A 16,274-nucleotide genomic window follows, 5' to 3' on the forward strand; every position below is an offset into this window, starting at 1 on the left:
ATTGTTGTTGGATAAGACAAAGAGAAGTGGAGAGAGGGGAGCAAAGAGGGGGAGAGAAAGATAGACACCTGCAGATCTGCTTCAGCGCTTGTGAGGTGTCCCTGCAGGTGGGGAGCCAGGGGCTTGAACTGGGATCTTATGCCAGCCAGTCTTTGCGTTTTGTGCCATGTGCGCTCAACACCCCTTTTTTAAAAAATATTTTTATTATTGGATAGAGACAGAGAAGACTTGAGAGGGAAGGGGAGATAGAGAAGTAGAGAGATAGAGAGATAACTGTAGACCTGCTTCACCACTCATGAAGTTTTCTCCCTGCAGGTGGGGATCAGGGGCTTGAACCTTTAATGTGTGAGCTTAACCAGATGCACCACCACCTGGCTATAGCACTGTATTCCTTCCTTCCTTTCTTTTTTTTTTAATTAACTATTTTTTTATTTAATAGTTTCCAGTACAATCTTTGACACATAAGCACAATCTATGTGGGGGCCTTGAACCCAGGTCCTTGTGCATTGTAACATGTGTGCTCAACCAGGTGCGCCTCCATCTGACCCTGTTGTTGTTATTTTAACATAGAGTGAGAGAGAGAGAAAGAGAGGGAGAGGGAGAAGGAGAGAGATGGAGAGAGAGAGAGGCTGAAGCTTCCTTCACTGTGGTGGGGGCCAGGCTCAAATCTGGGTGTCCACATGACAAAGCAGAGCACTAGCCCAGTGAGCTATTTCAGCAGCCCTTAGCTGTCTTTTTCTTTATTATCTTTATGTATTGGGTAGAGACAGCCAGAAATCAAGAGAGAAGAGAGAGATAGAGAAGGAGAGGGACAGAAAGACACCTGCAGCACTGCTTCACCACTTTCAAAGCTTTCCACTTGCAGGTGGGGACCGGGGATTCAAACCCAGGTCCTTGCACACTGTAACATGTGCACCCAACCAGGTGCGCCACCACCCGCCCCCCCCCCCTTGCCATCTTTTCTCGCTGAATCCAATGTGTCCACTTGTTTATCTCTTTGCCATCTTTTAACTTGAAAGAACTGAAGAGAAATTCAAAATTGTCTCTGTCACTTGTCTTCTCCATTCAGAAGTTGCAAGATACATTTTAAACACGCCTGATTTTCATGACAAATACAAAAGTCTGTCCAGAACTCTTGATTTATGACCATGATTTTGTAAATGCAGCTCCATGTCTCACACATGCCTGTGAGATACCACTGTTGAATACTTTCCCCACTTATTCATTCTTATTTTTATTGAAAGAAAAATGAAGAAGTCAAAAGAGAGGAAACACCATAGCACCATTCCACCAACCACGGCCCTCCCCTGGTGCAGTCCGGTGCTCCCATGTGGTGTCAGGGCTCCAGCCCAGGGTTCTGCACAGGGTAAGGCAACTATCTCCAGCCCCCCAAAGCTCTGTCCAAAATATCACCCACAGACATGGGCAACTATGGCCTCAGAGCCTTCATTCTGTGGCAGAAGCTGTGTGGCACCCAGCGTGCCTCTGCTGTGACTACTCAGTGACAGTGTTCCAGTCTGGAAGCTCCACTTCTGTCAGTACAAGTCCTCTGAGAGTCCACACTTGGCCTAGAACAGAGCAGCAACTTTTCAGAGTCATCCCTGTGCCTTCGCGTCCAGAGCTCCCCTAGACTCTGAGATCGGGGGGACAGGGTCTCAAACTGAACGTAGGTCTCTTTGGCCAGGTCGTCATCCCACAAGGAATCCGACTTACACTGCAGACTGCAGACTTTGTACAGCAGGAGAAAAATCAAAAGCAGAAGGAGGACACAGGCCGTGCCACCCACCGCGACCAGCAAGGAGCCCGCTCCACCTCCCTCGGTAGAGAAGGTGACACACTGGCCCTGCCGGGGAGGGACTCCTTTCGGACACACGCAGGCCACGTACTGCTGGCCGGGCTCCAAGCCTGCGATGGTGACTTGCTCCTGGCTGGAGTGTGCGGGCAGCAGCAGCGGGTCCTGGTCGCCGGGCCTGAAGTACTGCACGGTGAGCTCCTGGCTCTGCGTGGAGTTGGCCACATCCCACATCAGGGTCACACTGTCCCGGGTCCGGCTGAACACCCTGAGATTCCCCACTGTGCCACTGGTCTCCAAGGGCTTCACTCGATCCTGTAACTCCAGCCCTTCCTTCTTACTGGCTCTGGAGGAGGGAAGCTTATTTCCAGCCGGCTCCACCACCTTCACAGGGCCTTTCCCATCCTGCTGGCTGGCGGGGGGGCTGCTGGTTGGCCTTCTGGCTCTTAGAGTCGCTGCTGAAGGAGTAGTGGAGGAGAAGGAAGGAGAAGAGGAGAGTGAAGCAGTCGAGGCAGGAGAAGAGTTAAAAGCAGAAAGGGTGGGGGAGGTCGGGGAAGAAGGAGGCCAGGAAGATGCCAGGAAAGCCAGAATGGCCGTGGAGTTTCTAGATTCCGGCGGGAGCTGCGCGGGGGGCTCTTCAGCTCCTCTGGAAGTGTCTGACGACTCAGTAGTTGTGACAGCGCTCACCACCATCACCGTAACCACAGCCTCGGACGTCCCAGCCAGATTTTTAGCCTGGCATTTATAGTCCCCGGCATGCTTGTGAGAAATGCTTGTCAAGCTGATGATGGACCATCTGACTCCTTCCTCCGGAGATTCCTGGATGACTAAAAGGAAACAAAGCAATACTCAGCGAGAAAAGCAGAGACTCATGCAACACGCCAACGGGAAAGGAAGCCCCTGTCTGATCACACCATCGCCTGGCCCACAGCCAAGAGGGCAACAGATGGTACTCGGAGAGTACACCAGGCGCTGGTGGTGGCTGGTGGTTCTGAAAGATGGTTCTCCATCTTCCACGTACATGAAGGTCTAGGCCACACAGGGGCCATGGGGTCTGTAAGGGGACCAGCATCTTTTACAAATAGGGCTGAGAAATAGATTGGGATGCCTAGGTAGTATGTGATTTTAGACACAACACAATCCATGACTTTAAGCCTGTCTCCAAAGTTTTTAATTTTATTTTCTATTTTATTAGCGATTTCCAAGCTTATACCATAATAAGGGGATGACTCCACACCACTCCCACCATGAAAGTTCTGTGCCTCCTCCCCAACCATCATTGTTGTTCCAATGTCATAGTTACGGGTTTTTTCTTTTTTCAAGATCATGTGTTTCAATCCTCATATTCCACTTATGAATGTGATCATCCTATAGTTGTCCTTGCTTTTTCCTCTTTCCTCTCAGATAAGAGAAGCAGCACCTGACTTCCTCAGGTGTTCTCCAGAATCCCTTCCCTCTCACTGATGGTCTAAAAAACCAAAGGTTCCTTGTTACAAAAGTTCCAGAACCCAGTGAAACTAGGGTTCAGAGCCCTCTGGTCATCTTTCCCTAACACTTTACTTTCAGGACCAAATTTCTTCTTGGTGTGTAGAAAAAAAAAAAGTAGTTCTGGCTTCCATAGTTGCCAATATCCATGTCCAGCAGAGGAGCAATCACTAACCTCTCCCATGTGGTTCCTTCCATGATCAGTGTACTCTAGGGCCATCTTTTTGTCTGGTCGATGTTTCAGCTCCAGAAGCTCTGATTTTGTTCTTAAATGTGTATTATTAGTAATATAACAGCCTTCTACAAAACTGAAAGAGTTCAGAGGTGCAGTTTCACTCTCCTACACCGGAGTTCTCACAAAGTCTGGTCATCCTCTCTTTCCTTCTCGGCTGCAGAATGTCTCCCGGGCTCCTGTTTCCTTTCTCTCTTTCTTTTCCACCGTATTTTGCCCCCGCTCATTCAGTTGGGTTCCTGAATTCATGACATTGTTTCGCTGAGTTTCCCTGTCACCAGCTGAGTTTCTTCAGGACAGTTCTTATGAATTAATTCTGGGTCACTCAGATCCAAACCTGCTGAGACTTTGTTTGGCTTCTGGAAGGTGGCCATTTTCTGTTGGTGACACCACACCACTGTGCCTTTTTGTTGTCGTTGTTTTTGTTGTCGCTGTGTTTGACACACTGGTTTCCTGTGGCTTTAAGACTGTCCGCCAGCCACTGCTCTGCCAGGAGTCTGGGCGTCCTGCTGCTTTAGGAGTTACCGCAGCAGTTACTGAGGTCCTGGGTGCTGCCAGAGGGGTGGGGAGGGGAAGACCTCCGCCGCTGCTGCCCTCACAGCATCTCTTAGGGTTCCCTTCGGGGCTGGGGGGAGCCGAGATTGTCAGCATATGGCAAGCCCCACACCTCCACTACTGTCGGCTTAGCTAAGACTAATGGCTTGAGCCGCAGGTTGGCTTGTGGAGACCTGAATTGCTGCTTTAAACACCTCTGCCTCCACGAGTCCTAGCCACCCACCTTCTTCAGACACTCAGAGGTGTGGCTATCTCTCTCCAGCAACACTGTGATGAGCTGAGGCACCTGCTGGGTGCAGACTGAAGAGGAGAAGCCCAAAGCTTATGCTACCACTCTGCCTTCACCAGGAACATTTCCCTCCTGAAGGGCTGGTACTGCCTGGATCCTCAGTGTGAAACACCTGAGCTGATCCTCTCCTCAAGATATCCAGCATTTCTGATAACCAGACACTTGGCCTCACAGTGAGACCTGGATGTAAAGGTTATTATGTAAATGATGACTCAAAAAATGAGAAACTTGATTAACAAGTCCCCTCGGGAAAACTGGAATGGTGGTAAATGTTGCCGTGAGTTGTAGCCAAGCCTGACTAAGACAAAGGCCTTGTTTGCAACCATCTGCCCACTGTATCATATTGCTTTCAAGAAAAAAAAAAGGGTGGTCTGATTTCATCTTTACAGTTAATCAAATGAGCTGCGGAAGACATTAACCAATCATGTTTCTGGTTTCTTGCACCCAACAGTCTTGACAGACTCCACTAGAATTAGCCAGGTAATTTCAGATCACACAAAAGTATGAGATGAAGTTCAGTCATTTGAAAACTCCTGTCTCAAGGCCTGTGTGCAGAACCTACCTGTGGAATTAACCGGCAGGCTATCCGCTCTGGTCCATGTGAGCTGTGGGGTGGGAGCCCCGGTGGCGTCACACCGCAACAGGACGTTGCTGCCCAGGACCGATGTGATCTGGGTGGCTGAGGTCATCACCGACAGCTTCTGACACTGCTCCAGCTCGGCCCGCTGAAAGGTGATCCCTGCCAGGCGTTCCGGCTCACTACAGACCATCAGCGGGTCCAGGAGCACCACAGTGGGGTCGGCCACTTTGGACAGCTCAATCACTTTGGAAATGTGGCAATCACACAACCAAGGATTGTCCTGCAGACCTAGAGCAGAGGGGAGACAAGCTGGGAAAAGGGTTCTCTGATGATGTCGGCGTGCATCACAGCCCCATGGGGCATCAGATAATCTACACTTCCCTGAAACAGAAGTGCTCCTGGGGGGTAGGGGTGAGGAGGGATGAAATGGAGTCATTTCATCCCACTATCTAAGTGGACCTGTCCTGCCAGCCCAGATCACTAATGATCACAGCTAACAGTTATCAGGCATTTGCTTTACACTGGACTTGAAGCACTTGTCTGTATTATTTCATTTAATCTCCCCAAATTCTACAAGGAAGTATTTTCATCCCCAACTTAAAAATAAGTCATGGCATAAGCCAGATAACTTTGACACATGGCCAGTCAGTGTGAGAACCAATATTTGAAGCCAGTTATCACGGAATGTTAAATTCAGTGATAGAGGCATTTCTCAGGTACTACAAAAGTTCTTACATCATCATGTGGGTCACACATATGTCAAGGTTTTGTATGATTTTACGATGCATCAGGGCACTAGAAGGTTCGCTCCACTGTGGGGGCCCTAGCAGTTCTGAGTTACAAAAGTGTAGGATAAAATGCAGGCGGTGTCAGGAGGTAAGACTGAAAAGGTTGGTACAGACAGACACGGCTTGCCATTAATGTCACATCTGGTGGCCATGGGGATAAAGTGTTGAAATTTCCCTTCAAGAAAGGACCAGCAGAAAGAAAGAAAGAGAGAGAGAAAATCTGCTGTCAGTGTTCAGTTCCAAGTTCCTGCAAGGTCAGCCTCAGTTTTCAAAACTCTTAGCCAGAGGGTCATGACCTTCGAGTAGGATAGTAAAAAAATGTCACAGAGCATTGAAACTGCTGTCTCTTCTCTACTTACAGTAAATCGGAAAGAAGAAATGGCAGCTAAAGGAACAAATGTTAAGCTACCGGAGTCCACATGTGCTGGGCTGAGCAATAAAATTGTTTTCTATTTCAAGCTTCTCTTCAAGTTCAGAAGAAAGATTAAATCCAGGACGGATGTTACTCTAAAAGCAAGGTTACATGGTGACGGACAGTCAGAATTTGAACCAGTGTGTTCTGATCTTAAAGGCCTCATTATTTAATGCAAATGAGAAACCATCTCACACCTGAGAGAATTATTTACATCAACAACCAGGAAATGACAGATTGTGGAGAGAGGGAACTCTGCTTCACTGCTGCTGGAAATGCTAACTGGTATAGCCCCTTTGGAAGATGGTATGGAGAATACTTAAACACATAAAAATGGAATTGCCTTATGATTGAGCAGTACCACTCTTAGGCATTTACCCAGTGGGCACTCAAACACTAAACACTAATTAGAAGGGACATATGCACTCCTATGTTCATAGCTGCATTATTCAAAATAGCCAGAGTAGAAGCAGCCTAAATGCCCATTGACAGATAACTAGATAAAGAATTTATGGGATATATATTTCATGGAATACTACCCTGCAATAAAAAAGATGATAGTGTGTCTTTTGGGATAAAATGGATGGAGTCAGAGTTAATGATGGAAATAAGCGAAATAAGCAAAAAGATGAAAGACTACCAGATTATCTCACTCATATGTGGAATCTAGAGATGTGATTTATATGAACTTGCCAAAAAAAAAATCCAAACAAAACAGAAGTAAGCAAAGTATAAGACTTGTGAGAACTCTAGTGATTATCTTTGCGAGGATGGAGATACAGAACTCTGGTGGTGGGTGTGGTGTCGAGCTATACATTGTAGTCTTACAGTCTTGTAACATGCTACTCATAACAAATAAAACTTGTATTTAAAAAGGTCTCATTCTCTGCCTCTATGTGCTGTCTAATAATACTGAACTCAGGAAGCTAGTGTGAGTCTCCCAATGTCAGGATCAAAATAGACATGCTGATCATGGGCTACAAGACCAACTCCAGGAGGAAACCCACAAGGGGCCAGTAAAATAACTGGTGTCACCATCATTTCCTTTCAAATTAAGTTGAAAGCTATCATTTTTTTATCATAGCCAGGAACTTGCCACTAGTTTTTCAGACAGAGCCAGAAGAAGAAAAGAAAAGACACCACAGCCCTGAAGCTTCCTCCAGTGTGTTGTTGGTGGTGGGGACTCAAAAGTGCACAGGAGCAGATGGCAAAGCAGGTGTATCACCCAGGTGACCTATCTTGCCAGCCCAGCAGCTGCTCCGAACTAATGAAGCTGCTGCTGCCTGTAAAGATTCTGCTGCGCCCTGCACTCCTGAGGAGCACCACGAAAGCTTGAAGAGAGGTTGAAAAGAGGACTGAGCAAAAGTGTGACTAAGCCAAGTAGGGACTGTTAGTTTACGCACAGAATCAGGGCAGGTGGGTGAATTCCCTCACTCAGCCGTGGCCTGACCAGAGCTATTTAATCTCTTTGTATATGGGCCCAGCTGTAACACACACGCACACACACATGCACACACGCACACGCACACACACACACGCACTCGCACACACACACACACACACACTCGCACACACACACACACACTCGCACACACACACACATGCACGCGCACACACACACGCACGCACGCACACACACGCGCACACACTCACAGGGTGCTGGATAAACTGCTGTCACTCTATCAAACGCCATCTTAAATACAAGTATGGAGTAAGAACCCAAATTCAAGAGACATGAAGACAGGACACCTGAAGGCAGTAAAACAAAGAGAGGAGCAGGAAGCAGACACACTCACCCAGAGAGATCCGCGTGCACCGATGTTCATAGCCGCACAATGTGTGACAGCCAAAACCTGGAAGCAACCCAGGTGTCCAACAACAGACGAGTGGCTGAGTAGGCTGTGTACACAGTGAAATACTACTGCACACACAGCTCTCAACTGCTGGCGTGAACAGATTTCACAGGGAAGGACCAGTGAGGAACTTACTCTGTGCTAAGCCACAGTGACTGTGCCCTGTTGCTATGGCGACTCCTGCCAAGGTTTTAGGCAGAGGAGCAAAAGGAGAGATGGCAGCCTTTGATGCCAGCCTGCACACATCACATCTGAGCTCTATCTCTTGTCACTTGGGAGTGATGGGTAGACTGCAGGTAACCCCAGGGATTTTGTGAAGATTTATGTAAGCTGATACATTCAAATTGCTTAGAACTCAGCAGCAAATGCTGGGGAGTTTGTGGGGTCAAAGGAACCCTCCTGTACTGCTGGTGGGAATGTCAATAGGTCCAACCTCTGTGGAGAACAATCTGAAGAACTTTCAGAAGGCTAGAAATGGACCTACCCTATGATCCTGGGGATCATATCCTAAGGAACCCAACACACCCATCCAAAAAGATCTGTTCATAACACATATGTTCATAGCAGCATAATTTGTAATAGCCAAAACCTGGAAGAAACCCAGGTGTGCAACAACAGATGAGTGGCTGAGCAAGTTGTGGTCTATATACACAATGGAATACTACTCAGCTATTAAAAATGGTGACTTCACCGTTTTCAGCCCATCTTGGATGGGCCTTGAAAAAATCATGTTACGTCAAACAAGTCAGAAACAGAAGGATGAATATGAGATGATCTCACTCTCAGGCAGAAGTTGAAAAACAAGACCAGAAGAGAAAACACAAGTAGAACCTGAACTGGAGTTGGTGTATTAAACCAAAGTAAAAGACTCTGGGGTGGGTTTGGGGGAGAAGACCTAGTGGGGATTGTATTGTTATATGGAAAACTGGGAAACGTTATGCATGTACAAACTACTGTATTTACTGTTGAATGTAAAACATTAAATCCCTAATAAAGAAATTTAAAAAATTGCTTAGAACTGTGCCTGAAACAGAGAAACTACTGAATAAATACTGGCTGTGACTATTACAGTCAGAATTTCTCTCCCTGAGAGGAAACAGTCAAAATGCCCGTCAACAGATGAGTGGATGAAAAGGTTATGGAACATATACTCAACAGAGTATTATACAGCAATACCAAAAGATGATGTTGTGGCCTTTAGGATAAAGTGGATGGAACTGGAGAAGATTATGCTTTAAAAAAATATATTTTCTTTTATTATCTTCATTTACTTATTGGATAGATACAACCAGAAATCAAGAGGGAATGGGAATGATAGGGAGGGAGAGAGATAGTGAGGCACCTGCAGCACTGCTTCACCATTCGCAAAGCTTCCCCCTTGCAGGTGGGGACTGGGGGCTCGAGCCCAGGTCCTTGGGCTTTGTAACATGTGCGCTCAACCAGATGTTCCACCACCCGGCCCCACAGAAGATGACGCTTACTGAAGCAAGTAAGGAGGTAAAGGACAACTGCAGAAAGGTTTCACTTCTTCTTTTTCTAGCGTTTGCCCTTCTTCCGTAGCTAGTCAACAGCGTCAGGTGGAGCCTGATGTAAAGTTTCGAGACCACCTTTGAATCTGGAGAGGCGGCAGTCGTTGACTATGTGGGTCATAGTCTGTCTGGAGCCGCAGGGGCAGTTCGGGTCATCTCTGGCTCCCCAGCAATGCAACATAGCGGTGCACCGGCCATGGCCTGTTCGATAGCGATTGAGGAGGGCCCAATCATAACGTGCTAGGTCAAAGCCGGGTTGACGCTTGCAGGGGTCTGTGTTTGTTCTTTACCTCAGCTGACTGCCAACTCTGTTTCCAAGAGACTGGAACAGAGAAGTTCAGTGTAGGCGTAGGAGACCAGATTGGGTGACGAGACGTCAAGCGTTGGACAGGGTGGGCGAAGATATCCGCGTATATTGGCAGGTCCGGTCGAGCGTAGACGTGGGAAATGAACTTAGATGATGCCGCATCCCGACGAATATCTGGCGGGGCGATGTCGCTAAGAACTGGCAGCCATGGAACCGGGGTGGAACGGATGGTTCCAGAAATTATCCTCATGGAGGAATATAATTTGGAATCGACCAAGTGGACATGGGGGCTACGGAACCATACTGGGGCACAGTATTCTGCAGTGGAATAGCATAATGCCAGAGATGATGATCGTAGTGTGGAAGCGCTCGTGCCCCATGAGGAGCTGGCCAGTCTTGCAATGATGTGATTCCTCGCGCCCACCTTTGCTGCAGTTTTTATGAGATGTTCGTGAAATGACGGAGTGCGATCGAGAGTAACGCCAAGATACACTGGCTGGGCTTCATGCTGGATTCTCATATCGTCAAGCTGCACATTAAGCTCACGCGAGGCCGAGGCATGGCGTAGATGGAAAACAGATGATACCGTTTTTTGCAGTGCTAGGGATTAGTCGCCATTTTTTACAGTAATCAGATATCAGAGACATGTCTTTCATGAGTGTTTCCTTGAGGATGTCGAACTTGGATGCCTGAGTTGCACAACAGATGTCATCGGCATAGATGAACTTCCTTGAAGAAGTTTCTGGGAGGTCATTGATGTAAATATTAAATAGCGTAGGAGCCAGAACAGAGCCCTGGGGGAGGCCACTTGAGACAAGTCTCCATCTACTAGACTTGTCACCCAGATGCACCCGGAATCTTCTGTTTTGGAGAAGAAACGATATAGTGTTGGCCACCCATGGAGGCAGGCATCTTGAGATCTTGACTAGGAGACCACGGTGCCAGACCGTGTCATAGGCTGCTGTGAGATCAACAAAGACAGCACCCGTCTTTAAATTCTTCTGGAATCCATTTTCAATGTAAGTTGAGAGGGCCAGGACTTGTTCGCAGGGAGATCTTCCTGGGTGGAAACCAGCTTGGGCGGGTGATAGGAATTTCTCTGTAAGAGGAGAAATTCGTGACAGAAGCAGCCTCTCGAGGAGTTTGTAACACACGGAGAGGAGAGAAATTGGTCTATAGCTGGCGGCCAGTGTTGGGTCTTTCTTTGGTTTCAAAACTGCTATAATCTTCGCACGACGCCATATTTTGGGCATAGATTCGGATTCCAAGATGTGGGACACGAATGTAGTGAGCCACTTCTTTGCCGCAGGGCCCAAGTTAAGAATGAGTTCTGGGGTAATGTTATCATAGCCAGCAGCCGTTCCTGGTTTAACCCTCTTCAAAGCGTCTTCCAGTTCAGACAGTGTAAAGGGAGAGAGTTTTGGAGATGGACAAGATAAACGGAAGTGGGATGACCACTCATAGGAAATTTCTCTTTTCCAGACTGGGTCGATCTTAGCACGTCCAACTTGAGTTAGGTGACTGGCCACTGAGTTTAGAGATATGGGAGGATGGGAGACGGGAGAGGGTTGGCTACTGGCACCCAGACTATGAAGAAGCTTCCAGGCCTTCCTACTTGAGTGGGTGAAGTTCAGACTTTCCGTGAGTTGTTGCCAGCGGGCTTGGCGTGCTGCATCCAGGGAGGCAATGAGATGGTCGGCCACATCTGGGTCGCCCGACTCATCATACTGCTTTAGTAGTTGCTCACATTCAGCATCAAGACAAGGCGTATAGTTAGCACGTCTCCCACGAGGAATAGCTTGGTAAGCTGCTTTGAAGATGGCTTGGCGGAAGCACCTGTAGGAATCTTCAGAGGGGATAGAGTTAATTGGAATTGCAGGAACAGATTTGTTGGTAAGGTCACTGAACAGACGCCAGTTTGCTTTCCGATAGTTCCATCTTAGTTTCTCCGAGCACACAGAATCAGTGGGAGCTGGAGACCAATGTGGATGATAGGTTTCACTCATATGCAGAATATAGAGAACATACAAATGTGAAAAAAAAACTCAACCTATATCTAAGACTGGGAGAGTTATAGTGGTTATCTGTGGGCATGGGGATGGGGACACAGAGCTTTGGTGATGGGAGTGGTGAAGGAAAAATAAAAATGAAGTCACTGTTTTCACCTCATCTTGGACAGAGCTTGAAGGAATCATGTGAAGTGAGATCAGTCAGAAAGAGCAGGATGAATATGGGATGAAGATAGAAAGGAGAAACACAAAGCAGAACTTGGACTGGGTTTGGTGTACTGCACCAAAGCAAAGGACTCTGGGGAGAACTGGGGCAGGGGGGGGAGGAGCAGTGCTTTCAGGTCCTGGTGCCTGATGATGGAGGAAGCTCTAGGCTGGAGGTGAGAGTGTTTTGCAGAAAACTGAGAACTGTTACACATGCATCAACCACTTACTGTTGACTGTAAGCCATTAATCCCCCCAATAAAATAAATAAATAAATAAATAACTGGGCAAAGGACATTAAAAAATAAGGAGAGGAGCCCAAGGAACTGCAAGGCTTGTGAGCTTACCCAGAATAGCTCTGCGAGGGAGGTCCCGGCTTCTAGGCAGTGGTACTGAGTGGGCCCAGCTCTCCAGGAAGTCTGGCGGCAGGGTGGCCAGTCTGTTGCTTGATAAGTCCAGGTAGGCGAGGCTCTTGAGGTACCCGGTGGCCTCGAGGGGCACGCTGGCTATGCGGTTGTTGTGCAGATCCAGGCTTCTCAGCTGGGGCATGTCCCGCAGAGCTGCCCAGGGGAAGGCGGTCAGGGCGTTCCCAGCCAGGCGCAGCTCGTGAAGCTGCTTCAGGTTGTAAAAGCTGCTGGTGTCCAGGCTGCCCAGGGTGTTGTACGTCACCCAGAGGAACTGGAGCTCCACCAGGTAATAGAAGGCCTCAGCCGGCAGCTGGCGGACGGCCGTCTTCTCTATGCGGAGCTTCACTGTGTCCACAGGGAGGTTGGTGGGGACCTCAGTCATATCCAGGTCGTCACATAGCACCACCCTGGTGTCAGAGCAAAGCAAGGAGGGAAACCACTCTTTCAGAGTCATCTGAAAAAATCATGGACTGGGTGGTGGTCGGGGGGAGACAGAGATAACGTAATGGTTATGAAAAGAGACTCGTGAAGTCTCTTTTTGGAGCCCTGAGGTTCCGAAGTCCCAGATTCTATCACCCACAGTGCTCTGGTAAAAAAAAAAAAAATGGGGAAAAAATAAGAGAAAAGAAATAAATAAAACAGAAAAGCGAAAAAAAGGAAAGGAAAGGAAAAGAAAAGAAAAGAAAAGAAAAGAAAAGAAAAAAGAAAAGAAGGGAGAAGAGAATCATGGAAAGCTTTCATTTCCCACCTGCAGGGGGCAGATATCTTTCTCTCTTCATGTCTCTCTCCCTCTCCTCTCTAAATAGGAACAATGGCCACCAGGGGCAGTGGATTCATTGTGCAGGTACTGAGCCCCAGGCATAACCCTGGTGGCAATAACCAATCAATCAAACCTGGAGAGAGCTAGGCAGGCTGAGCACATGCTTTATACCATGTGTGGGTCCCTGGGTTTAAGAGAGAGAGATAAGAGAGAGAAAGAGACCATCCCAGCATCAAAACTTCCTGGGTGGGTGTCAGGCTCACCCTAAGTGGTACACATGGAGAAGCAGTGTATAATCCAGCCAGCCCTCAAGGGGCCTATTTTAAAAGAACCCTCCCGATCCCCGACTCCCCCAAACTATAAACAGATCCTTTCAAAGAGGATCACTTAAAAAAAAAAAAGTGTTCCCAGCAGGTATGTTCAAAGTAGCTTTATCTAATCTTGATAGGACAGACAGGAATTGAGAGAGAAGGGTGATAGAGAAGGAGAAAGAGAGACAGAGAGATACCTGCAGCACTACTTCACCACTTGTGAAGCTTTCCTCCTGCAGGTGGGGACTGGGGTTTGAACCCAGGTCCTCATGCATGATAATATGTGCACTTAACCAGGTGTGCTAGCACCCAGCCCCCTGCTGCTTATCTTTTGACAAGTAGATCTTTAATTTGTTAGTCTTCTCCTCTTCTGTAATCACATAGTGATTAACTCAGTGAGATACCAAAACTTGATTTAAGTAGTGCTTATACAAGACAATCTTCTCAAAATTATGTTCTTCTTATTTGTTTAATGTAAGGTAAAATTGGGTGATTCTTTTAATTAATTAAGAGACTCACTGTTGACTTCAACCAAGTCCCACACAGAAAATCTAATCTTTTTATTATATATACACTTTTAAGTACCAAATGATCTCACTGAGAGTTGGAACTGAAGAATCAAGGACAGTCAGGGAGGACATGAGGTGAAACTTGGATTGATTGCGGCATATTGCACCAAAGCAAAGGACTCCAGGGAAAGGAGGAAAGAGACAGGATGAAGGGACATAGGGGTCCTGGTGTGTCCCCAAGATACCAGTCAAGGGGAGATGAGAGGCTGTGCCTATGTGTTAAAGACTAGACTCTAAACTATTAACCCCCAATAAAAAATATTTTTAAGTCTACTACAGTGTTCTATTTGCTATGCAACTCTGTCTGAAATGACCCTGCATATCATAACTGCTCCCACTTCCCAGACAGATGTTAAGGACCTCAGAGGTTAAGTAACGTCTAGGAAGCCCCAAGATGTCTCAACAGATGGGGTCGGCCTATCTTTCAAAGTCATTGTAAACCTCAATATCTTAAAAATGAAAATTTCTAATTATGAACCTCCCTGACTTTACTCTTGCGATCTCCCTTCCTGCTTCCTATGCTCTATATCCACTTGAAATAAACAATCTTCAAAATGAAATGGAAAACCCTGGAAGCTGGTGGACCGGCATGCCAGACTCCTGACAGCCCTGCTCTCTTGTGCTCTCTATAATCAGCCACATATGTTTCTAAGTCAGCCACATACATTTCAGTGGCTTCGCTGTCTCAGAGTGTTCTGTGAAGCTGAGTGCAAGGAATACTTTTGTAGTCCAGAGTATGTTTGGGTACCTCAAGAGACTTGAGGGCCTTTTAAGAATTTGAGGGGCTGTGGGCCAGGAGGTGGTGCAGTGGATAAAGTGTCCGAGTCTCAGGTATGAAATTTGGTATTTGATCTCCTGCATCTCGCGTGCCAGAGTGGTGCTCTGGTTCTCACACCCCCAAGTCTCTCAATATAAGGTAAAAAAAAAAAAACTTTGATTGCTCATAACTGAAAGCTATGAAGGAATGGTCAACCAACGCTAACACAGTGAAGTTAGCACCTTTGTAATGAAACCTTCTGTCCTTTGATTTTTAAGCAACAGTCTGCTGTCAAAACAAGGCTGCCTGAGGGCTGGGGGGCTAGCTCTGCCAGTCAGGGCACCATCTTGCATGCAGAAATAAGGCTTACCTGCTTTCGAGTCCTTTCTCTCAGAATGATGCGACTGATTAGAAACAAGAAAGGCGTACCTTGACCCCGAGTCGTCACTCCTTCCGTGGTGTTCGCAGGAGCACTGTGAAGGACACATAACACGAACTCCTTCCAGAAAACTCAGCGTAACACATAGGTGTGCCAAGAGGCGCATCACTCTCTCCACAGGGTGCTTGAACAAAAGGGAAAAGCCAAACCTTAGGCATTCAGAAAGCAGTGTGCCAAGAATACAGACGGCCATGGAGCGGCAGATTACACCGGATTAGCTGAGAGCTGTAGCTACTTAGCCTTCAAGTGTATGTTGTATCTTACAGGGGATCAATGTAGTTTCAGCAGAGTAACATCAGTTTCCTCTCTCAGCTGTCTCCCTTCTGTTTTATACTGTGGAATTTGCAAGGCATTTTCTGTGCCTACACCTAAGAGGAAATGACCGGAAAAGAGTTTTTAAGCACCATCTTCATCCATAGCTAACTAGAGGTAGTTAGGTGTGTGTGTCTTCTTTAATACTTTTTTTTTCAATTATATTTTTTTAATTGCCACCAGGGATGGCAGGAATACCTACAAGATAAGTCTACCACCCTGGAGCCCATTTTCTTCCTTTTTTTTTAAAATAGAGGCAGAGAAACTGAGGGAAAAGAGCAAGACAGAAAAGAAGTGAAGCTTCCCCTCTGCAGGTGGAGACTGGGGGCTTGGACTTGGGTCCTTGCACATGGTAACGTGTGTGCTCTACACGGTGTACCACCACCCAGCCCCGATTTTTATTCTTCAGATAGGTAAATTCAACTGAAAAAAAAAAAATGCTTTTGCCAGTACTTTTTTTTTTTCCCCTCCAGAGGGCTTGGTGCTCCTGGAGCCCATTTCCCCCAATTTATTGGCTAGGACATAGAAAAACTGAGAGAGGAGGGAGAGATAGAGAAGGAGAGAAAGAGAGACACCTGCAGGCCTGCTTCATCACTCATGAAGTGTCCCCACTGTAGGTGAGGAGCCGGAGTCTAGAACCCAGATCCCAGGTCCCTGTGATTAGTACTATGTGTGCTTAACTGG

General features: G+C 47.1%; 1 protein-coding gene across 2 annotated transcripts; it reads right to left on the reverse strand.

Moving 5' to 3' along the window:
- Positions 1 to 1,052: 1,052 nt before the first annotated feature.
- On the reverse strand, positions 1,053 to 15,399 carry LRIT3 (leucine rich repeat, Ig-like and transmembrane domains 3). 2 transcript variants are annotated; one of them, XM_060186259.1, is made up of 5 exons: positions 15,269 to 15,399; positions 12,383 to 12,849; positions 4,916 to 5,221; positions 1,714 to 2,619; positions 1,053 to 1,568 (listed from the first exon to the last, which is right to left on the reverse strand). In XM_060186259.1, exons 1-5 carry the CDS (start codon positions 15,382 to 15,384, stop codon positions 1,495 to 1,497), a joined length of 1,869 nt encoding a protein of 622 aa, XP_060042242.1. In that variant the 5' UTR covers positions 15,385 to 15,399; the 3' UTR covers positions 1,053 to 1,494. The 2 variants fall into 2 exon arrangements, with proteins under 2 accessions (XP_060042242.1, XP_060042241.1); XM_060186258.1 differs by having other exon boundaries at positions 1,053 to 2,619.
- Between the last annotated feature and the right edge of the window lie 875 nt (positions 15,400 to 16,274).

Source organism: Erinaceus europaeus, chromosome 2 (assembly GCF_950295315.1).
Source record: "Erinaceus europaeus chromosome 2, mEriEur2.1, whole genome shotgun sequence".
NCBI classification, from domain to species: Eukaryota; Metazoa; Chordata; class Mammalia; order Eulipotyphla; family Erinaceidae; genus Erinaceus; species Erinaceus europaeus.